Source organism: Clupea harengus, chromosome 9 (genome assembly GCF_900700415.2).
Source record: "Clupea harengus chromosome 9, Ch_v2.0.2, whole genome shotgun sequence".
NCBI classification, from domain to species: domain Eukaryota; kingdom Metazoa; phylum Chordata; class Actinopteri; order Clupeiformes; family Clupeidae; genus Clupea; species Clupea harengus.
The window spans coordinates 19,235,785-19,258,861 of record NC_045160.1 but is presented as its reverse complement, the minus strand read 5'-3'; the positions used below and the strand labels follow the sequence as shown (position 1 = coordinate 19,258,861).

At 41.7% G+C, this 23,077-nt stretch overlaps 2 protein-coding genes across 6 annotated transcripts; both read right to left on the bottom strand.

Moving 5' to 3' along the window:
* Window positions 1-167: 167 nt before the first annotated feature.
* ddx6 (DEAD (Asp-Glu-Ala-Asp) box helicase 6) lies at window positions 168-12,391 on the bottom strand. Of its 5 annotated transcripts, XM_031573754.2 has the most exons (16): window positions 12,225-12,391; window positions 10,018-10,070; window positions 9,748-9,794; window positions 5,950-6,555; window positions 5,706-5,769; window positions 5,508-5,612; window positions 4,649-4,778; window positions 4,341-4,487; window positions 4,155-4,249; window positions 3,935-4,057; window positions 3,356-3,484; window positions 3,095-3,211; window positions 2,527-2,590; window positions 2,281-2,382; window positions 1,992-2,173; window positions 168-1,864 (listed from the first exon to the last, which is right to left on the bottom strand). In XM_031573754.2, exons 4-15 carry the CDS (start codon window positions 6,138-6,140, stop codon window positions 1,998-2,000), a joined length of 1,443 nt encoding a protein of 480 aa, XP_031429614.1. In that variant the 5' UTR covers window positions 6,141-6,555; window positions 9,748-9,794; window positions 10,018-10,070; window positions 12,225-12,391; the 3' UTR covers window positions 168-1,864; window positions 1,992-1,997. The 5 variants fall into 5 exon arrangements, with proteins under 5 accessions (XP_031429614.1, XP_031429613.1, XP_031429616.1 ...); XM_031573753.2 differs by lacking the exon at window positions 9,748-9,794; XM_031573756.2 differs by lacking the exons at window positions 9,748-9,794; window positions 12,225-12,391 and adding an exon at window positions 11,887-12,204.
* A 1,886-nt stretch (window positions 12,392-14,277) lies between these two features.
* bcl9l (bcl9 like) lies at window positions 14,278-23,034 on the bottom strand. Its single transcript, XM_031573751.2, has 5 exons — window positions 22,417-23,034; window positions 22,197-22,281; window positions 19,098-21,513; window positions 17,532-17,771; window positions 14,278-17,332 (listed from the first exon to the last, which is right to left on the bottom strand). The coding sequence occupies exons 1-5, from the start codon at window positions 22,710-22,712 to the stop codon at window positions 16,110-16,112; spliced, it is 4,260 nt and encodes a 1,419-aa protein (XP_031429611.1). The 5' UTR covers window positions 22,713-23,034; the 3' UTR covers window positions 14,278-16,109.
* Window positions 23,035-23,077: the final 43 nt, after the last annotated feature.

Here is a 23,077-nt window from a genome sequence, read left to right as displayed (position 1 = left end):
GCCAACACTGTGCAATTATCAGTGCAGTCGGACCCTGAACTCCAGTCAACATTTAGGCCCACAGTGCCTTTTTTTTACCTTGCATTTGAGCTGCATTCTCTCTTTTTAAAGCCCAATATGATAACCTCTAATCAATTTTAGTGTTCCACAAGTTCAGATCGTTTCTCATTTTTCGGTTTCTCCTTCACCAACTCATTTCTTTTGCAGAGTTCACAACAGTCTAAATTCTAATGTGTGTACTCACTTGCAGAAGTCATTTAAGTGCATATGGCAGTACGGAGATCAATGTAACAGCATTATCAATTTACAAACTGCCAATTAAGCTGCCCTGCAGCAAAAGACTTAGACTACATGATGCAGAAATTCATTTATGTTGTGAAGTCACTTTGACTAGGGTCTTCCGACCTTGCACATCTGCATTTCTAGATGGAGAGCAAGTAAGTTGTGTTCATACAAGGCTTTCCTTTTTTTTCTTAGCAGTCTGAATATGAAGTCTGTCAACACTGGTTTAAGGAGGCTTGGGAAGCTATTTAAATAAAAAAGTGCCAAGATGAACAGGTAAACCAATTACAAAACTGGGAGAAAACCTCTATCTGCATCCACATTTTTTCTTGTATCACCAAATCAATCTTAAATCAATAAATACATTGTCTAATTTGCTGCTCGTTACCAGCAGAGGAGAAAGGGGTTGGGAACACTTTGGTTTCAGTATATCTATACATTAAAAATAAAAAAAAAGGGGGGAAAAAAAAGAAAAAGTGCTGACAGAACCCCAAATCTCAGAGATGCCCTAGTCATCACCAAGCCTTTAAACACATTTTAAAACAATCCTTAAAAATGAAAGTATTTACAAAAGTTTACAGTGTGCCACATAAGCAGTGAGGATGGCACATCTTGAAGTGAGAGGATTAGCCACCCATTACGAATGTCACTCCGTGGGCCAAAGAAACATTTTTACAGATTCCATCAGGAAGGAATCACGGTTGCCAGGAGACAGTCTGTAGAGTATCTGCTCAGGTCTCTCAGTCTGCACAACGAAGACCGGGGAGAGGAAAGGTTGAGTCTATAGAAGTACATGCTCCACGACACCGAATGGATTAACAGCCAAAACGAGCCTTTAAGGAAACTCAGGAGCAACATCAGTCCTGCCACGGCTGAGCAGGAGTGGGTAGCACACACACATCCGGGTCTCTCACTGCAGTGTTGTATCCGATGCAATGAAGACAGCATGAACGTGTTCGTCATCTCTGGCTTTTTTTCTTATGCCCACTCTATGACGGAGCAAGAAGTCTCAGCTCAAATCTATTCAAAAACTGAATGAAGGAAAATCGCAAGGAGCCTGTTTTTTGTTGTTTGGGGTGTTAGAAGTGAGCGCAGTGTGGGGTAGGAACTGGAAGACACCCAAAAGACAATGTACAAGAGGGTGTGGGGCATTATGAGATTACTTCTAAAAGCTGCTTGTTAAGGCACTTGATACAGTTAGTTAAAAAAGGAGAAAATAAAACTGAAAAGGAGTTGCTGTGATTGTAATAACTGATAAGGAGTGGGCTGTTGGTTGTCATTTCTTCTCTCATGAAAGGTGCTTGAGTCCTTTTATTCCATACTTCCCTCCTCAGTATAGTGTCCGAGTCTTCTGGTGGATCTTCAGCTAAGCCTCCTGTTCAGAGCCATGATTCCCTTCCCCCATTGATCAGGCTTTCAGATTTCTTATGGAGCAATCAAAAAAAAAAAGAAAAAAAAGAAAAAAGAAACTGGACATGGAAAGGACAAACAATGGTGCAGACAACCAAACAAAACAAGAACAAAAATCCCCACAGCACGGTGGGGTTGGGGCAACTAAAAGGGAGCGTATGGGACAAATGATCTGGAGGCAAGGGGGAGAAAGTAAGTTTAGAAAACATGTGGTAAACATTCATTTCAAATCACCCATGCAAAGAATGTGTAGTGATATTTAGGGGGAAATGTCCCAAATGCAAAAGTATAGCCCTCACCTCTCCTTACAGCTTCAGCTCCTCCCCACTCTCAGGGTGGAACTCGGCCACATAGAGACTCTTATCGATGCTGCTGGGGATGGGTTTGATCTCTGTTCCCAACTGCTCCTCTATACTCTTCAGGTTGAAGCGATCGTCATAGGTGATCAGATTGATGGCTAGACCCAAATGTCCAAAGCGTCCTGGTGTCACACACATAGACAAAAATAATGTGAGGAATTAGAAATATTTTACTTCACCACATTGAGAACTGGTGTTCACTGGTTCACAGTTGAATATGAATGCATACCAGATCTGCCAATACGATGAAGGTATGTCTCTCCAAGCTTGGGAAAGTCGAAGTTTATCACCACATTCACAGCTTGAATGTCAATTCCTCTGGTGAAGAGATCTAAAAACAAGACCAATCATCCTTAAATGACACTAAATCTTTTTGTTTACACGTAGAAGGATAACGGGTAAAAGACTTGTATACTGCAGTGACAGATGGTTGCCAAAAATTCCTATTACTGGAAAGAAAATTGGCAGGGCTCACCAGTGCAGACTAGATTCCGGCAGAGACCGTTTCTGAAGTCATGGAATACACGGTTACGGTGTTCCTGCCAGGCATATAACAGAATAATCATGCATCGACATCTGCAAAGACAAACTATCCACAAAATGGCATGAGGAATGCAAAATATTAATTTGAAATTAACTCTGGAGTCTGTGGCTAGACGGACATGCTCTGATCTTTGCGAAAAATTTAAGCAACTTTAAACCATTGTCCCAGAATCTAGATGTATTTAGTTTAGCATATTCAGCACAAGTTCAGGTACAATATTATGGAAGTAGTATGCATGGCATATTTGTAATTTTGTCTGAAATCACTACAAAATATATATAGCCTTTAAAGAATCGTGGACTGGACCTTTAAAATAGGTCCTTAAAAATGATCACTAATTATCAATATTGACTGACATGGGTGGATATACAGTTGAATCCAGGGGGATGTACCTCAAAATTGACAGAACAATGCTTTGCACATTATGACTCATGGCCATATAGTTATTCTTTGTAGCTAGCAGAAAAGAAGCGTAGGATGCAAGGTTGTATCCACCAACCTGTCTCATCTTCGCGTGAATGTAGAAACAGGAGTAGCCAAGTTGAGAGATTTTCTTAGCCAGGAGCTCAACTCTCTGGGATGAGTTGCAGAAGATTATTGATTGATTAATTTGGAGCTAAGAGGGGGAAGGGGAGAGAAGCTGGATGAGCAACACAGGTCTCAAAACACTACATGTGCAAAATGGAATACTGAATTCATCAACTCTACATACTTAAAAGAGAATATAAGAAAAAAAAGCATGAAGAATAAAAGGGCTCACCCTAGAGAACAGAGTATTAAGACAGTGCACTTTCTGCCTTTCTGTGACGTAGGCATAATACTGGGTCACACCCTTCAGAGTCAGCTCCTCCATAAGGTTAATCTCGTAAGGCTTCTGCAGTTGGGCATTCTAGAAAGAAACATACTGCATTAGCCAAGCATGCACACCATTAGCGCCTCAACCGGTCACCTGCATACCCATCTCAATTAACAGCCTGTCAGAACATGCAAGACAATTTTTTCTTCCCTAGATTAGAAACATGTCCAGTTTTCATGCGCATAAGACAGCGGATAAAAAACGCACACACTTGCATTTCCATTAGCCAAATTTTCATGCACCCGCTTAAAATATGCGAACGAGTTGGATGCATCACCACCGAATTCTACTTCTCTACATTATCCAAATTCAAGCATCGTCCTGACTTTGCCTGAGACCCTGTAGTTGTTGGACTAGAGTTCTCTTCCAACTCAAAAATAAAAGCTATGTGCCCCATTACAGCTTTTTCTTGGAATTAAGACTTGGATCAAGACTTTAGCAACAAATCCAAGTGACATTCTTTTTGTCCCTTACAGAACTTACCATGAACTTCTGCACACTGAGAGGAAAGGTAGCAGAATACAACAAGATTTGCCTCTGCTTACACATGAAGCTCAAAGTCTCCTCCATCATCGGCAAAAAGTCCTGGGACAGGAGTTTGTCAGCCTGCTCAAAGCATAAGAATGAAAAGAAAGATTAAATGCAACTCTTCAAATAGCTTTCATAACAGATTTATATTTTTATTTTATAACATCCAACTTGCCTCATCCAACACAATCATCTGCACCTGGCTGACTTTTGCCACTCCTTTTTTAATGAGGTCTAAGATCCTTCCTGGTGTGGCAATGACCACATGTACTATAAAAGGAGAAGATAACAGGTCAAAATACATCTGAGGTGGGCAGTAGAAAGTAGTGTTATACATCATTTGAGCTACTTCATTATGTACCCGTCTCATCAAGTCGCATGATGTCATCACGAAGGTTAGTGCCACCAGTAGTTGCCATGACTTTAACTCCACCCATGTGTTTGCTGACCTGGATGCTGATCTGACTCACCTGCAGGGCCAGCTCTCGAGTAGGAACGAGGACCAATGCTGCAGGAAAAAAATAAAACATTTTAATTGTGGGAAACAACATTTCCCATCCTCACTCGTTCTGGATTGAAAATAGCCACTCAGAACCCATGGCACAATGTTAAATATTTAATAATAAATATCAATATCATGGTCATCTCAGCGCACATCCAAAACTTCACCTTGTATGCAGTCCTTCTTTAGGTCAATGCGTTCAAGTAAGGGGATGAGGTAGGCTCCGCTCTTCCCAGTGCCGTTCTTCGCCCTGGCCAGGATGTCCCTCCCCGACAAAGCAATAGGAATGCTCTCCTCCTGACGGGGCACACGACAGCGCTCTCAAACATACTTTCAAACGGACTACCATTTTGACAGGAGAGTGAGCATGCAATCTTATATCCGATTACAGCATTACATGTAAAGTTGAGCATAATGGGCTCATTTATTTCAAATGATCACAGGTACGCTACCGAGACTGCCAGCCAGTGAAGCCTGAGATATGGACTGATTACTAAAATAAGGTCACATGGCTCAAAACTACAGGTTGCAGGAATTTCCCCCAGTAATTTTTGGTGGCACAGAGGTAAAATGTTCTCATACATAAATCATCTTCAACATAACCATTTACAATAAAATAGTTTAAGGTTGGCTGCCAGAATGTGACTCATACAATTTTGGATTTGGATTGGATTGGATTTGGTGTGCTGTATTCACTGCATTTACTGCAGGGCTGAAGAAATCAGCTAAATCAATTTATAAACCGCAGTTAATAAATAGTTGGTACAGTACTTCATTTTGGCCTAAGAAATGCTAGAGAGCCAGTGAATAACACAGCACATTTCTCTCAATAGATGTAATTGGTGTAGCACAAGTTAATCGGTTTTTCTCCATGCACAACAGAGAAAATGAGGTTCATGATCAAAAATATTTAGTTCTAGTGTCATGCACTTCAAGTAAGAATGTTCCATGTCATTCTGACCGAAACAGAACACAATGGTTAAAAGATAATTATTATAACTGTGTGCTATAGCCATAATCCTGTACCTGAATAGGGGAAGGTTTCTCCCAGCCCATCTCAAAGATCCCCATAAGCAATTCCCGCTTCAAGCAGTAATCTTCAAATTCATTCCCCTTGGTTGCAGTCACATCCTGGAGAGAAAAAACATAATATTAGGCCTCCACTCCAACTCATCTACAATTCTTCCTTGATTAAATTAGATTAAATTAAGCTCATGTCCTCACCGAGGTCCTCATTCTCGTGTCTTTTGGAGGGAGCGTTAGGCTTTTCTTCCAGTCATCTCCAGGTCTGATGGCAGAAGGGAAAAGTCCATAACCAAAGGCATTAATAAAACACATTTACAATACAGAGCTACATGTCTTCATTCAAAGATATTATGGTAGAATAGGAAACCATGTGCCCCATTCAACATAAAAACACCCAAGTGGTTTGACAAGGAGGAAGGTTTAGAGTTTGACAAAGGCTTACTTGATGACTGTGTTTGTTGGTGCTGGCTGGGAACTGCCATTGTTGATTGTGCTAGTGGCCTTCACTTGGCTTGCTGGTTGTTGAGGACTTCCTCCACCTGGGCCAGCTGCTGTTTTCCCTGAGCCCCGAAGCTGGCCATTCTGATTGGACAAGCCCAGAATCACTTGACTCTCTGTTCTAGCAGTAGTCATTGTTCCTTTTCAAAATGGCAAATTCAATCCGACAGAAGTAATAAAAAGGACTATGCTTCTATTTTCGAGAGTTCGCAAGGATATGTGCAATTTGCCCTTGCAACTTAAGAAGAAAAATTGGAAGAGAGGAAAAAAAAAAAAAAAAAAAGGTTATAGATATTCAGGTTCTTTGTTCTTCTCCCATCAATGTTTTCTTTGAAGAAGATTCAAAATAATCATTCAGTAAAGGGGTCAGTGATGCTGTAAGCAGAAATAAGAATGGCTAGAATGGCTAGAATGGCCAAGTCCACCTTTTCAAAGGTATAGACCCATGAAAAAAGAGGCTAGGACACCAAAGTATCAGTCATTTTAGTGTTTCCATATTCACTCTTCCTATTCCAAGTTTTAAAGTTGAACGGTATCCAAAGACATCAACCTAAGAAGAAAGAAGAAAACACATTTAGTACCACATACTAAGTGTACTGCAATTGCTGATTAACTAGTGACCAGCATAGGCAGATTTATCATGACTGGTGCTGTGCAGTACAAGGGCACTAGGGTTTCCACAATGGGGGAAAACGTGGACAGAATTGCAAACTCAGTAATAAAGACGGACATCACGGTTCAACACGGTCTTGTGTGGAATTTGACATTTTGTGAGTGAGTGACGGGCACATGGAAGATGTCAGAGACAACTAGCTAAAGTTAATTAAACACCTCTGTCTCTCATTCTCAACCTCATGTTGGTGGTTTGCCACATTGATGGTGAAGTGTCACATCCCTATGCATTGGGAACCGAACAGTAAATACAAAATTCCAATCTACTGTAAACATCCTTCTCAGTTCAGTTTTTAATATACCACAGGGAGAGAAAGTAGTCAAATGCATAAGAGACTAGGGCTGAACGATTTGGGAAAATAATCTAATTGCGATCCCCCCCCCCCCCCCCCCCCCAATATTGCGATTTAATATGCTATTTTTATCCTAATTTTTTCCCTAACAAATCGTAACGAATGATTTAAATATGACCAACACAATATTAGATACATTTAGTGTAAAATATTATTTCCCAAATTTTACATTTTTATTTAACTGGTCATTACAGAATCAAGAACAACAAATCGGTGGCTTTGCCACTGTGCATTTACAGTGCCCTCCACAATTATTGGCACCCCTAGTGAATATGAGCAAAACAGGCTATAAAAAAATATGTCTTTGCTGTTTATCATCTTGGTCTTTCACTCAAAATATTTACAAAAATCTTACCTTTTCATTGAACTGTTGACATTAAATTAATATTTTCCCCCAAAACATGTGTGCCACAATTATTGGCACCCCTTAATTTAATGTTTTGTGCAGCCTCCCTTTGCCAAGATAACATTATTTTACACATATTTTAATGTAGCCTATTCAACTACCAACTTGGTTGAAACTAATGTTTGTTAGGGGTATATTTGACAACACATTCACTAATGTTTGAATACTAAACCTACTGTAATATGTGTGCTGTTTAGTGTTACATAGCCAATCACGAGAACTATGTATTACAACTATGTATTTACATTGCATACAATTAACACCACTGCACGTGCGTTAGAGCGAAACCAGAGATTTATTTCACATTCATGAAAGTATCTTAACAGGTAAAGTAATTGTCTTCAGTCTTTTTGAGAAGTACGTTAATTTAGAAAGGTGCAACTCCTGACTGAAGTTGGCTGACAAACCATGTTAACTTCACTAGCTAACAGTTAGCCAAATAGACCTGTTGATGGTGTTTAAGTTAACAACTTTTTTATTTAACCATAAAATTAATGTTATAACACACTTTTAGTGTCCGTGCCATCTGACATGGAAAAGTTCAATTTCCAATAGTAATTGAGTCCCTTCTTCCCGAACAACTGTGGCTGCTTCCATGTAGATATTTTGGTAATATTTGACATTACGAGAGAGACGGCTACAGAAAATACAAAGAGGTAAACTCTCTTGATCAAGACCCGTCTTGTTAAGTTAGTTATCTAGCTAGCTAACATTAAATGTTAAAAGTAGTGCTGTCAAACGATTAAAATATTTAATCGCGATGAATCGCATTTATGTCATGTTAACTCAAAATGAATCGCGATTAATCGCAAATTTGTATCTATTCTAAATGTCCCTTCGTTTATTAATTTTTATTAATTTTTTTTCCATCATTTTATTTTTACTTTAATGCCCTTATCAACATGGAAAAGTTGATTGGCTTGCTTTATGCAAATGTTTTATTTTATTGAAAACCAATATTGCCAAACAGGGCGGTACAAAATAAAATTATAAAGTGCACATTTCAGGTAAACAAGGACTCAGCCTATAGTGCAGCTAAATCATGGCTTAATATTTTCTTTTTTTCAAGTTTGCTGGGAACATAGCAGTCAGGCCTCTTATTTCAGAAACATTGAACCGTAACAGTTAGGTTACCAATAAAAGGTAAGCCTACTACTTCTTTGCTTTCAGCCAGCTGTCTGTTGACATTTTCAGACAACAGTGAAGCTCGCTTCTTTTGCACAACACAACTTTTAAAAGTAAACTTTCCATTCAGAAGCTTTTTATCATCCATTTCGCTGTATCGCGCTCACCATTCACTCAAACCGTAACGTTAGCCTACTACACCGTTTGCGAGGCCAAAAAGAATGTTAATCTAAAAAAAAAAAAAAAAAAAAAACATTCGCGTTAATCTCGCATTAAAAAAATTAACGGCGTTAAAATGGGTTTGCGTTAACGCCTTTAATAACGCGTTAAACTGACAGCACTAGTTAAAAGCCATGTTACTTCACGTGATGAACTGTCAGCCAACATCTCATGTTTTGACACAGATTTTCTCTGAATGTTTTGTTAATTACGTTGATCATACCGTGTAGCAAATAATCCTGTTCACATTCCAAATGTGCCATAACTTTCCAATGTTAAACCTGAGCCCATGTACCGTTTAGAAATTGTCTGCTGAAACATTGCTTTATTGTCATGGACATAGTGTTGCTGTTGAATGCAAAGGTTCAGATAACACTGGAGAATTGCACTCACTGAATTAATCTCAACCATTGACCAAGACATTTTTGTAGGAAGTTTGCATCTTAATTGCCAGTTAGAATATGCCTAAAACAACCTCAAGCAATGTGTAAAAGGTAATAGATAAATAGGATAAATAGTAATTGTGTGATTCATCATCCAAATAGTCGATTATTTGGTTTCAATAATCGATAGATTATTCGACTATCAAAATAGTTGTTAGTTGCAGCCCTATTTGACGCAAAAATCACTGGGAGAAGCTGTGCAACAACAATTCAACTGTGATAGCAGACAACAGCTGAGAGATAATTTTGAAATATCTCGATATGTCACTCAGCCTTATTTCATAGACACCAAAGTTCTTATGCAAGTCTCAGGACAAAGCAACCATTTTGGTAGGGCGTAATGCCTCTGGGCCATTCATTTTAATCATACAAATATCTACATCAATGGGGAAACCAAAACTCCTCTGGGTGATCAAAATGGCACTAAAATCAACGTTAAAATCTGAAGAAAAAAAAACTGCATGAATAATTTCATACCAGACACGGGATCATCCATGTTTAACATTACAGACTCCCTCACTCACTTTTCACAATGAGTGCCCACGTCCTTTGGTGCTTGGGCCCCCCATTTCTAAAACGTAAGTTCAAGTTCAGGATACATTAGTCCATCAGGCAAGTCACATGACTTGCAGTAGGACTGTCAAACTCAACTGGTTTCCATTTTATAAATCAGCGAACAGCAGAAAAACACAACTCTAGATATTTTATAATGACAGACAATTTGCTAACTTGTGTTCTTTTCAACATGCAGGCATTCAACGTGCAGTACAACAGCCAATCAAATACATCCCTACCTTCCAAGCTCCTGAACCAATGTTGTCGACCGGCTGGAATAATAGGCTAATAACTAGGGGTGGGAAAAAAAAAAAATTGATTATTCGATTTATCTCGATTCTCTCTAGAACGATTCTGTCTCGATTCAGAAAAGTTCATAATCGATTTTTTAATAAAAAATATATATATATTCTTGTGTTGAAATGCAAGCTGCATCGATTATTGCATTGTTCATTGAAAGTCATAATTGTTACAAGGAAAACCTTTTTCTCCACTAAAAAAATAGAGAAGGTAATTCATCTGTTGATTTTCTTTAATTATCAAACGCAAAGTAGGAAGTGATTTGAGACTGAGTAGCAAACTCAAATGTTTTAAAAATCGACATGCATCGATAATCGTTTTATCGGTTTAAAATTGATAATCGGTTTAGAATCGATAATCGGTTTAGAATCGAATCGTTGACCACTGAATCGGAATCGAATCGTGAGGTGCCAAGAGATTCCCACCCCTACTAATAACCATTTTGTTCGTTTCCTTATTTACAGAGCGAGGAGTGTGCAAATACACCAGAGCTTTTTTCAGCACACACACTGGATGGATATCTAGACTCTAGATTCTAGAGGGACGTAGGGAGTCGAGCTAACCAGCTAAAAGCCAACAGATTTGACTTGCAAGCGCAGACAGCAGTAGTAAATAAAAGCCATCCAGCTTGCTATCTGATGTATATATACACACACATTTGACCACGTCCTGCTGTAGGACCTGTTCTTACCCAATTGTGAGGTTTCCTACCCAGAGCGCTAAACTAGTGAACAGCCTAGGCGGTTAGTGAAAACGACAGGTATGTTTACCCTTCCATGCCCATATACACCATCAAAAATGAACGTGACGATGATACACAGACCTACCTAAAACCAAAACTACGAAAATAAACATACTATTGCTTTAAGCTAGCATGTTGCTGCTCGGTCGCAAAGTCTGCAGGTTTCAGTTTGTAATAAACGTTTGACGTCTATCCACAGACAGCTGGGTAGCCAGCATGATAGCAACTTGTAATCAAAATGGCCTCATGTGATGTCCAACGTTCTGACCGATTTTACTGGATCAGGACAAACATCCTTCAGGTGGCCCATGGTTTAATTTTCTGGTTTCAGGTCAATAGTCTTTGCATAGACAGACAACTAACGCTTAGTTAATGGTCAAGCCGTGTAGCTTGTTAACAAACACCAATACCAAATATTGGCACGTCCCCTTAGCTAGACGTTAGCCAATATTTTCTCACATAACGTAAACTATTTGAACATCTACCCCACTTTGTTGTGTACGTATTTTTGATGACAAACTTCATGTGTGGCCAGAAGTAAGTCAGATATGAGACCGCTAAAGCTTAAGTAAATTTGAAAGGTTTGTGTCGACCTTACAATGGTTAGAAGCCGTTGGTTTAGCCCAAACAACAAGCTGCTGCCATGCTGACAACTTACGTGGACCAAGTATAGCAAACATACATGTCACACACAGACGCAACGCTTATTTGTATAACACAGTGGGAATAAACCTAAATCTCCAACCATTGATACAAAACACTATTTGCGAACCAACCTTTCAGCCTGTTAGGATAGCTAGCTAATGATAATGTCAAAGGCTACCCGTTAAGTGAATTACAATAACGTTAATCTTTAACTTATAACCTCTTATCCTACGTTGCAAAATTCAGCCATTTAATGTTGTTTTAACCATGTTAACTTCTTGACCAAATGTTACATTTTCTCAATAGTGCACATTGACCCTATCGTTTTAAGGGAATCGATAGTTAACGTTAGCCGTATATCCTGCGCATTAGCTAGTTAGCCGACAAGCATAGTTGTAAGTTAGCTTTCAAGCTAGCTCACCTAGTGTGGTGTAAGGTTAAATACTGAGCCAGATGCATGACACACATCGCCAGTTACGTTAAGAGAGTTGACATGAAGTATTGTCTGCTACGAAATAGTTGAAAAGTCCGCTGGTGGGTGCACCCATCCTTGTCACTTGCTGAACAGCCTGTTTGCTAGCGAGTTAGCACATAAGAAATGACGATAGCTGGCAACGTTAAGACAGCTAACTATAGAATCAAGGCAGCAACAACGTCATACGGAAAATAGAAAGCTAGCTTGAAGGTAAGGAAAAATAAATGAGTTTGAGTCTGGTAAGAAGCACTGGCTGATTGAACCTTCGGTGTCGCACTACTTACCACAAAAGTCCAAGATTTAGTCTTTTTTTTTAATGGCTATGCGACTATCTTGCTAGAAACGTCACAGCGTTCGTGCAATGTGTTTTTCAGAACTATGCCGACCAGCAGAAATGGCTACGTCTCTTCTTTAAACCCTCCCACTGGATGTCACCTGACAAGAAGGCTCGCAAACGCTGCAATTTGGGGGCCAGTCATTGCCTATTTTGATAGGGGACACTCTTCATGCTCTTAAAGACGCAATACACTCAGAAGTCGTTTTCAGCTGCAAACGAGAACATATGACAGCCATTTGAGGCTAAGGGCCTAAATTAATGAATACAATTCGTATTCGAGGCTAAATAATCGGCTTTGTAATTTCAGATGATTTTACTAAGAGCAATTTATGTATGCAGGATACAAGCAAATAACCTACCAATGAAAACAAAGTGCAATGAAAATAAGCTACACTGCAACTGATTTCATAGCACTTAAAGCAATAGGGATTTACCACTTTTTGATATATGTTTTTATGGGCAACTTTGATATCATCTTCAAATCCATCTTGTTGGTATAAGGTCACATGAAGGACAAATAAATACAAATGTCATTCCCACTGGCTGCCCAGGCTATACACTAGTTAAGACTTCACCTGGGTCTCATCACTAATCAGGCCAGTCATTCAGGTGTCTTCTGTTGGGTTGAATGAGGCCCAAGTAAATTCACTTATCGAAACATCAGTCAAGCTAATCCTTTTCCTGCCTCACTCTGTTTCTACTTATTCTATCTAGAATGTGAAACTGTCCTCATTCTGTGATTAGAAGAGTGGAAAGATCATGTTAATAAAGAAGAAGAAGAAGAAGAAGAAGAAGAAGAAGATGATGATGAAGATCATGTTAATAGTCAAGCTGCTAAATTTAGAATTACCTGAAGATTAGAGATGGAATTATGGCTAGCAGTGGTATATAGGAAAATGTGGTAAGCGGTAATCATTTTCTCTGTGTGATCTGAAGATGCAATAGGCCTAACATGACTGACACACTCTGACACTGTCTTCTGGTGATTTTAAGATCAAAGGATGATTATACCTTTTTGTTGTCTTTAATCTTAAGACTATAGAGCAGCCTTCCACCAAGATCTGTGAACTGTAAGGCTGTTATAGAATCTAAGATCTAGAACAGTGCAGGATCCACACTGGTGGTGAGTTTGTTGGTCAATTGAATGCTAATAAAACCTGTCTCTGAGCTTATGTGTTCTGGGTAGCTACTTTGTGCCTGATCCATGGCTATCCCAGAATCCGCAGCACTGGTGGTGGATTCAGGGATTGTATCCACTGACCAGACATTGGTTTAGACCTGGACTGTCGTGGAATCTGAACTCAGAGATCATTCCGAAGGAGTTGCTGAGTTGGATATTAGGGTCATTTCATCTCATTGTCACAAGTTTTATGCAGTTATTGATGGTAAAGAGAAAACAAATATTTAATTAAACAAAGGGTTGGGGGGAGAGAGAGTCTCTGCAGCTCCTAAAGACTGATGAGTGGTCTCTTGAAGAAGCCCTCTTAAAACCCCTGTCTCTGAGCTTCTGTGTTGTGGGTAACTGACTGATGCCTGATCAATTTCTCTGTGTGAACGTGTGACGTGTATTATACAATTTACAAAAAGTGCATGATGGATAAAGATCAAATGCATCATTTAGCTCATTGCTTAATTTCTCATGAACAGTTGTCATGTCAATATAAAAGCACACCAAATCCAGCATACAACAGCCACATTTTTAAATAAATAATAAACTAATTATACTTCTTTTTGAGAGTTGGTTTATAACTACCATAATTTCCTACGGCTGCCATTTGTTAATTAAAACCTATTCACCAGTCAAAAACGAATTTATTGTTAGGGTTTAATCAACTTATTTATTTTTCAAATAGATTGTTACGTGTCACAAAACTGGCCCTGTAGGGTGAAATGACCCTGATTATTGGTGTTGCTTTAACAGGCCACTTTTAACCTCTTTAAAAGACAAGACCACTGTGGATTTTAAAACAACCGAGAGCAATGAAGACTTGAGTCCAAAATACTGTACAATTTAGCTTTTAATTCATTAATAAGGTAGCAAATATTGTGTCATCTCTTACCAATGTGTTCTACTTGTTAAAAAAAACAGAATATAACCTTGTGGCCTGATCAGTCAGGGAAACTGGTTTTGATTACATTTCTCCTGTGTTTCTCTTGATTCAGACAATACTATTTAGCGTGGTTATTGATTTTGATTGAACATTTAGTGGAGATTGTTGGAGACACTAGGTGAGGTTAAGGAATGGTCCACAATTTAACACTGTAACAAACATCTAGAAGACCGACTGCATCAATTTTAACTGAGTGAAAGTTTTGCTCAGTTCAGTACGTTTTTGCAATCATATCATTGGGATGAGAACCAAACACCAAATCCTATTTTACTGTCTTGGTCATATAAACCTTTGACTAATGCATTATTATTGGGGCATCCCAGTAGACTGGGTTTTTGGGCAGAAAGTCTCATGATTATGGTTCTTTTACAGTGCAAAGTCTGTTTGCAGATCACTACATCCAGCACCTGCAGGTGATTGACCTCCTGTTTTACTCACCTTCCCTAATCTTGTGGTGGAGGTCGTGAGCTGAATGTTTGGGATATTTCTTGACAAGCTTTTGGGTCTTCTGTGTTATGTCAACTACTACCTGCATTAACTTTGACAATCACCCTGCCATTGCGCACATTAACCAAGCCTGGAGAACTAGTGCTATGGGTTCCCCGTCTCAGTCTGCCTCTGCTTGAAGCTTGTGAAGCCAAGTCCGACCATGCCTGTTCTTATATAAGATCTTAAGAGAGTATCTGGAACACTAGCCATCAATGGTCAACAGTGCCTAGAAAAACGATGGCACCACACCACCTCAACCTCACCAAGACAACCAATTGTGTCAGAATTCTGTCTCTTTCAAGAACTCTTCTGTCAGACTCACACTCTACACTAAGTATCTAGTGTTTCATAGTCTGGTGGTTTAGTTTGGTGGTTTTCTATGTTTACTTTGATTTCTTTCATCTCAATAAAAAGTGTACTTCAGGCACAGTCCTCAATCCTGGTGACAGGTTGTTAACATTTGAGCTCAAGGCCTAATCAAATACACCACTCTGTTCCATGTTTGGGAAGCAACGTTGTTGATTGGGTGGAATAGTGTATGGGCTCGGTCCATTTGTTTGCTATTTACAAAGCTAGGACTGTAAGGGAAGCACACAACGGACGGACAGCTTGAGAAACATGGGGAGAATTTGGCTGAATTTGACAAAAAGTGTAATGGATTATAATAATGGACAGCACCTTTTAAACAGCTAAAATTGTCTCTGACTGAAACCCACCTTAAAATGTGGCCCGTTTGATAAATGTATGTAAATCTTACGATGTCTTGTTCAGTTTGTTTTCAGTTCTCAATTCACCATTTATCAACACAGACAAGCACATCACAACAAGTATTTAGACATGTTTCACCTTATTATTCCTTTTTAGACTTAAGCAGTTATAGAGACCATTTGCAAACAAGCACCAATAGCATTTCATATATATCCATGTATGTATGAAGATTCACATCTATAGATTTACATGTATATTCCATTGGACAACAGTTTGGTATGAAATAAAAGGCAAGCAATTAAACATAAAAATGATTCTGAACCCAAAACACGTCTCTCTGATATATACATATATTACAAATATATAGAAAATGGCAAATCTGAATCCTTAAAGTAGGCCTAATGAATGAAAGTAACAATACTATCACCAATAATTATTAACAACCATTATTGTTGAATCTTGAATAAAACAGTTAGAACAGTTAGTAACATATAAATGATTTTACAATTTCAGAAACAAAACATTCAGAAGGGCATGTTGTGTATACTTCCAGGTGGATAGCCCAAGGGACTGTTCAGTGACATTCCCCTCTGTCTGAGAGACTGAGGTCCCATCATTCCTGGGTGCGAGGGGCCCATCATAAGACCCTGTGGGGACATCATTGGGCCCTGCTGGCTAAGCTGTTCCCCTGGAATAGGCATTCCCCTTTGCTTTGCCTGCATCATCATTAGGCTCTGCTGGGCCATTAGGTTGTGTGCGTGCTGCTGCTGCTGCTGCTGCTGCTGCTGAGGGGACATCATACTGGGATGCGGGTGGGATGGATGATGTTGATGTTGAAGACTGTTAGACATCATGGCCTGCTGTTGCTGTTGGTGATATTGTTGCTGCTGCTGGGGCCCCAGGCCTGTCCTGACCATCATGTGTCCAGGGTGGCTCATAGGTCCCATAGGACCTACAACCATGCCCCTGCCTCCTCCCTGTGGCATTCCTGGCCGAATACCATATTGTGAGGGGTGGATTGAGAGCTGTTGTTCTGCCATCATGTTTTGAAGGTTAGCGATGTGGGGATTGGAGGAAGGTGTGTTGTGGTGAGGACCAGCGGAGAGCTGCTTCAAAAGCTGGGTGGGAGGGGGCTGCTGCATGACCTGGATATGGTGTGGGTTCTGATGATGCTGGGACATCCCCTCGCTCTTTGGGAAGTACTGTAAGGTGCTGCTTGGTTTGTCGGAGGGCATGATACGAGATAGGTCAAATTCCGGAATACCAGTGTGCGAAGTGCGGATGACATCGCTCAGATCTGGGCCATCGTTCATACGCATTGATTGGAAGGAGTCTGAAGGATGGGTAGGCTGCTGGTGAGCTAATCCTTTTCCCAGGGGGTGAAATTGTTGGGGTGGGAGTATATCGTCAGGGTGCTGGCTGTAATGTTGGGACAGTGCTGGGGAGTGAGGAGGTCCATGAGATGAGGCCTGCATGCGAGGAAAACCCACCATCTGGTTCTGGGGATGCAATGAGGAAACATTGCATGGTCCAATCCCTCCAGAGGGGCCGCCTCCACCACCCAAAACACCAGAGTTCATACCTGACATGCTCATGAGATTAGGGGAGGACAACATGGACCCTGGAGGACCATGGGAAAGCTGCTGCTGTCCTTGCAGCAACATTCCAATGGGACTTTGTGGGCTGCCAGGGGGCCCCATGGCACTCTGGGAAGAGAGGAGCATCTGAGGGGACTGATGGTGGATTCCTGATGGTCAACAAGGGAGAGAAAGTGAAAGTTATCTGTGAAATACAAAGGTGCCTTTTAGTGCAGTTCATGTGTAGGGATATTCTTTTTTTTTATTATTGTGCGTCAATTATGTACTGACATCATGGTGGACAGTGTGTCAATACACCCTCATCAAAGATTTCTGAGGTGGATTTGTTTGACTGGTTAAATACTACACCTTCCATGCTAACCCCTGGCAGAAGGGGCCTGTCTGGTGTCATCTCGTCATCGGAGGTGGAGATAGTCTTTATTGCTTCATGGTACAGAGGCGCGGAGCTAGACATGGCATACTTGGACATCTGAGACATGATCAGCGACAGGGGATTCTGGGACGGTGGGGCATCTGGCGAGGAGGTGAAGGGCATGCTGGGCTGGCCTGGTCCTGTTGAGTTTGAACTCTTAGGAGGGAGTGTTGGACCTGAGAAACAGAATAGACACAGACAAACCATGAGAACTGAGTAAAAACTATGGAACTTGCAAATCTCTAGCTGACTAAATTAGGCTAGGGAAACACTTTAAGACATGATATGATTATATTGTCTTGGGTAAATGTTGTGTAATATAATGCAATTTGCAATGAATGGATGAATTTGATGAAGGGCTGGACAATATGGTAAAATATTCTATTGCATTTTTTCTTTTTCAGTCGATATAAATAGATATCACAATTAAAAAAAGCTCCCTTATTGCTTAATATTCCCTTCCTGCAAATCGAACAAAATAATGCAAATGTGAACTAAAATCTTAAATTGTGTCGTCAACCTGATACCTGATCATCTTTATCACTGTAATCATCTTGAATCCCTCCTTTGCAATGGTGAGAATTGGCATCATGTATTTTGCTATGCAAAATGCTACAGCATGTGTCTGTGCCTTCTTTGCCTTTTTTAGGGTGGAACACTAGAAAACCTTGACAGTATGGCTTTCTCTCTCCCTGCCTCGCTGCTAGTTCCAGTTTACATTTACATTTAGTCATTTAGCAGACGCTTTTATCCAAAGCGACTTACATATGTGCGACTTACAATGTATACACATTTTACATTTTACATTTACACTGATGGCACACTGCACATCAGGAGCAATTAGGGGTTCAGTGTCTTGCTCAAGGACACTTCGACAGGGAATCGAACTAGCAACCTTCTGATTACTAAACGACTTCTCTACCACTGTACCACTGTCGCCCCAGTTAACAGGTTTGACTGCAAGTTCTACTGAATAGGAATGCTTTAGGTATTGAAATAAGATCATAGTATTTCCTGTTTTAATTGGTAGGCCTACTCTTTTTTTCGGCAGAGTTTGCAATACACTGCACCAGTCTGCTACTTGTCGCACTTCAACAGTCTTCTGTTTCAAAAGATGGTGTAGCTGCTGAGCTGTCTTCCCCCGACACTTAAATTACCCTCTGATTTCTTTCTTTACTCACCTGTAGTACCAAAACAGTAGGCTGGCATGGTTGGTTAAAACTGCGTTTGTTCCTGTGATGTGATAGGCTGATGTGTGCCTTCAAGCAATGTCCTTCATCATTTATTGTCCCTTAAATTTGTCATTTTCTTATTGCGATTGAAAATTTAAATAATAAGTGTTTATATCGTTGATATCACCCAGCCCTAATTTCAGCATTAAAAATGGCTAGCTATGTATGTACAATGGAAAAAGTGGAAAAACCTGCATTTCATTGCTTTAATGTACTGAATCTTAATAGAAATGGAACTGTCTACTGTTTGTAATGAAAATGTACTGTCACCTGTTTCAGCAGAGTTGCTTGCTCCATTGCCCATGCCCTTCCCATTCGGGGGTCGTCCAGGACTGGCCATATTGGTCTTTGGGGATGCGGTCCAGTTAGGGGAGGCCACATTCATGGCAGGAGAGTTTAGGTGTCCCGGTGAAGCAGAGGGAGAATGCATGCCAAGGGATGTGGTGCCCATCATCTGAGGGGACTTCATGGAGGTTGAGGATGGGGTACCCTCCCTAGATGCAGCGGTGAGAAGTGGGTGAGAGGGACTACTGGTGGGGACTGGAGTGGGAGACTTCAATACCGAAGCAGAGGGAGAGGGCATCAGGGGTGAGGGCTCCCGACCAAGTGAAGGTGACTTGAGCGGGTGAGGTGGGGCCATGACCGGGGAGCCCATGGAATTAACATTGACTGACAAGTCGGATGGATGACGAGGGCAAGAGTCAGGGCCTCTGGGGCCTGTGTCTGTGGACATGTGGCTTAGGTGTGACGCGCCGCCCATCTGAGCGGGTCCCTGCTGGTCCGGCCCAAAATGGGCCTGATCAGATTGCTGGCGGTAAGACCTCTCTGATTGTCCCTCACGAAACAATCTTTGGTTAGGAAATTGCCCTGGCCCCTCTGGTCCAGTAATCACAGCTTTACTGATACCACCGCGGCCATTCTGCCCAGCTCTAAGGCGGGACATTTCTTCTGGGCTTAGAATGTCCCCCGCAGGGCCTCCTACACGATTCATTCCTCGCAGTTTCTGCATCAGCATGTGCTGTTCCTGTGAGTTCAAGTTAACATTCATGGTCATATTAGTGCTTAAATGAGCGTCTCCAAGATCTCTGAGGGAGGGCCCATCTCCTTCTCTTACCCTGCCTAAGGGAGAGTGCATTATGGCTCGTGAGTGTGGGAAATCCATGGGGTCACCATGTGGGCCCACGTCAGGGTTCGGGAGACCTGGCCTTCCTGTGTTTTCTATTAACCTTGACTGTCCTATTCCTTCCTGCTGCTGCTGCTGTAAGATAAGTCGTTCTTGCTCTAGCCTCTGCAGCTGCCTCTTATCTATGATGCGGAGTACCTCTTCACGCATTAGGTGTCGCTCTGGGTCACCATGTAGGGATTGAAATGGACCGTTGGGTCCACCAGGTGGGCAGCATCCATGCAACAGTGGGCCCCCACCACCCATATTGATTGGCAAGTCCTCCACCCAGCCCATTCCAGGCCTTTGAAGTCCAAGACCCTCTATGGCCAACACTCTCCCAGGACTCCCGGGAAACCCTGGCCCCGGTGTACCTCTCTGCATCTGCCCCACAAATCTGGGGCCTTGTGGCCCATCCTGGTGCATATCCACTAAACGAGGGTTGCTTCCCATACCTCCACCCATCGAAGGTGCAGGGCCCCACTGCTCCTCTTGTTTGCTATGGTATGGTGGGGGAGGGCCCCTCATCATGAGATGTGGACCCCTGGGCATGCCCATCTCTGCCATCATGCGATAGTGCTGGGGATGTCCGTGTGGGTGCATTTCCTGTTGTCGACGCTTCTCCTGATAGTACTCCTCCTGAAGCTTCCTCCATGCCACCTGCTCAGGCGTCAGCCCATCATGGTCCTGCATTGGCCCCAAGTCTAGTTCTGGTGGTGAGGAAAGGTTGTGGTGCGGCTGGGTTGGCAAGCCAAGGTGGGACTCTATAGTTGGATCATCAAGCCTGGATCCCCCAAGATTCTGCGTTTGTGACATAATTGACTGCAGGGGCTCCTCATATTTTTTTAAAGTACCCCCATGAGACATTCCAATCGGAAGGACATTATTGTTATAGTTCCCAGCATTGTTAGTGGTCTCACTTCCCTCTTGAGTTCTGCCACTGTTGTCAGTGTTGTTACTGTTGTTTACGTTGTTGCCGTGGACGGCACCAGGGTTACCATTTGGCCCTTCCATGTCCGCTGAGCCTCCATTGACACCACTGCGGAGCAGTAGGCGCTCAATATCTCTGAGTGTTTGCAGAGAGCGCTCCCGGTGCTCCATCTGCTCCTTAGACAGTCCGTCTATGTCACACGGGCCACGCTGTGGCCCTTCACCCTGGAGATGTGCTGGCAGCACTGAGGGACTGGAGGTGGGAGAGACACCAGCACTAGGGTGGGCCATGCTGCCCGCCCCCTCTGATCCCCCGGGCCCTGTTACACCCCCAGCTAGTGGGCCAGCATTGCCTTGCAAAGGCTGGTGGGAACTGTTGCTGGAGGGGCCACTCAGAGGCTGGTGGACAGGCAGGTCAGCCTCTTGGGGATGCCCACTGGAAGAGGAGGTGCCTGTGACCTGTGCACCGATCGGCCCTCCCACAGAAGCTGGCCTTGGAGTGTCGTTTTGAGATTTGGGTGTTTCCATGGGTGGTGTGCTTCTGGAGCCCAGTTGTTCTGGTAAACTGGGGAGCTTCCTGACTGCTGACATACCCTAGGAGGCAGAAGAAGACCATTGATATAACTACTGATTACCCAATTTACATCATCCTGTGAAAGGTAATCAGGGTCTAATATTTAGCTGCAGAATTACACTTGGTCAGATGATCACAACGCAGACATTTTGCTAAATAGAAAGAGCTTCTTGGTGATAAACAGGGTCACTTCTCAGATTAATATATGTACTGATCACCTCTCAGATTAATATCTGTACTGATCAGCTCTCAGATTAATATATGTACTGATCGCCTATCAGATTAATATATGTACCGATTGCCTATCAATTTAACTGGATCAAACAGTACTTTCCACTCTTCTCCTGAACTATGGCTCGTTTTTTTAGAGTTAGAGTACTGCAGAGTAGGGCACTCATCTTAAAGGGAGTATGAAACTGCAATACATATAGGTCAAGTGCTACCACTGAATCTGAATCCCTGCATATGCACCATGTTTAAAGGTGCTGTCAATGGCAGTGTTACATAATCATCATCAGTTCAGAAGCATTTTAAATTTGTGACAAAAACAAATACTTATTGCACCTTTGTGTGTGGTTGTGTGTGTGTGTGTGTGTGTGTGTGTGTGTGTGTGTGTGTGTGTGTGTGTGTGTACGACTGCATGTGCATGTGTTCGTATATGTGTTTCAATTCATTACAAGTATCACTGTGTGTGATTGCCAACCTGATCCAACTTGGTACGAGGGACATTCTGCTGATGAAACTTGAGTATGGAGTCTGTGTGGCCATGAATGACTGCCTCAGCAGCACTGAAACACATAAAAAGGTACAATTAGTCCGGGATCTGCCCATGTGTCCTACTCTCTGGAAGACACACAAACGGTAAGCTGCAGTAACTAAGGGTCTTTTTTGCCTTTGCCGTCGAGTATCTACCACCCACTCACCTATTGGCCAGGCTGGTGGTGAAAACATACACCACTTGCTGAGCAGGGCGGGGCAGGTCGGATCGGCGACCTCCAGGACCAAAAACATACCCTGGGGCAGGAGCAAACGATTGCCCTCCTACACCAGCAGAAGAGCAAGTACCAGTCATCACACGCTCCCCTGAGAGAGGGTGGGGGGGAGAGTGCAAAATAAAAAACAATAAGACAATAAAACTAAAATCATGTTCCTCTTTCATACGTGGCACATTAACTACATATGGCACATGCATGTATATAACTACTTGGACACCTGGCATCTAATAGGCCTCATCAGAGTCCAATACTAATGCTACTGATAGTATCAGGTATAACATGATTGATGATGATAACTACAGTTGGCCTCACATCTGACAAGAAAAAGACAGAGATATGAATCTCTTAACTCCAGATTAGAGAGACAGACAGATGCACAACATTTGACTGTTGGATCACGTTATAAAAGTTTTTGCGTCCATCTCAGATGCACAAAATGTGAGGAGGTTGTCTTCTAGTTAGCAGTTCTCAGTTACTAACACTAGATGGAGCTAAATCATTTTTTTTAGGTTACTCCATGTAGAATTCATGAGACCATTTTGGACTTCAACAGCATGAAGATTACTTTGCACATCACATTTCATAAACA

Bases quoted from the DNA above. Each gene is read 5' to 3' on its own strand.
- ddx6 (XM_031573754.2), bottom strand. From the start codon at position 6,140: ATGACTACTGCTAGAACAGAGAGTCAAGTGATTCTGGGCTTGTCCAAT. The intron at 4,250-4,340 runs GTACATAATGAA...CTCCTTTTATAG, and splicing joins CATGCGACTTGATGAGACGG to TACATGTGGTCATTGCCACA. The intron at 3,485-3,934 runs GTAAGTTCTGTA...GTTTCTTTCTAG, and splicing joins TCAGTGTGCAGAAGTTCATG to AATGCCCAACTGCAGAAGCC.
- bcl9l (XM_031573751.2), bottom strand. From the start codon at position 22,712: ATGCCAGGTGTCCAAGTAGTTATATACATGCATGTGCCATATGTAGTT. The intron at 21,514-22,196 runs GTTGGCAATCAC...TCTGCCTCCTAG, and splicing joins CTCGTACCAAGTTGGATCAG to GGTATGTCAGCAGTCAGGAA. The intron at 17,333-17,531 runs GTGTAGTATTTA...GTTGACCATCAG, and splicing joins GCCAGGGGTTAGCATGGAAG to GAATCCACCATCAGTCCCCT.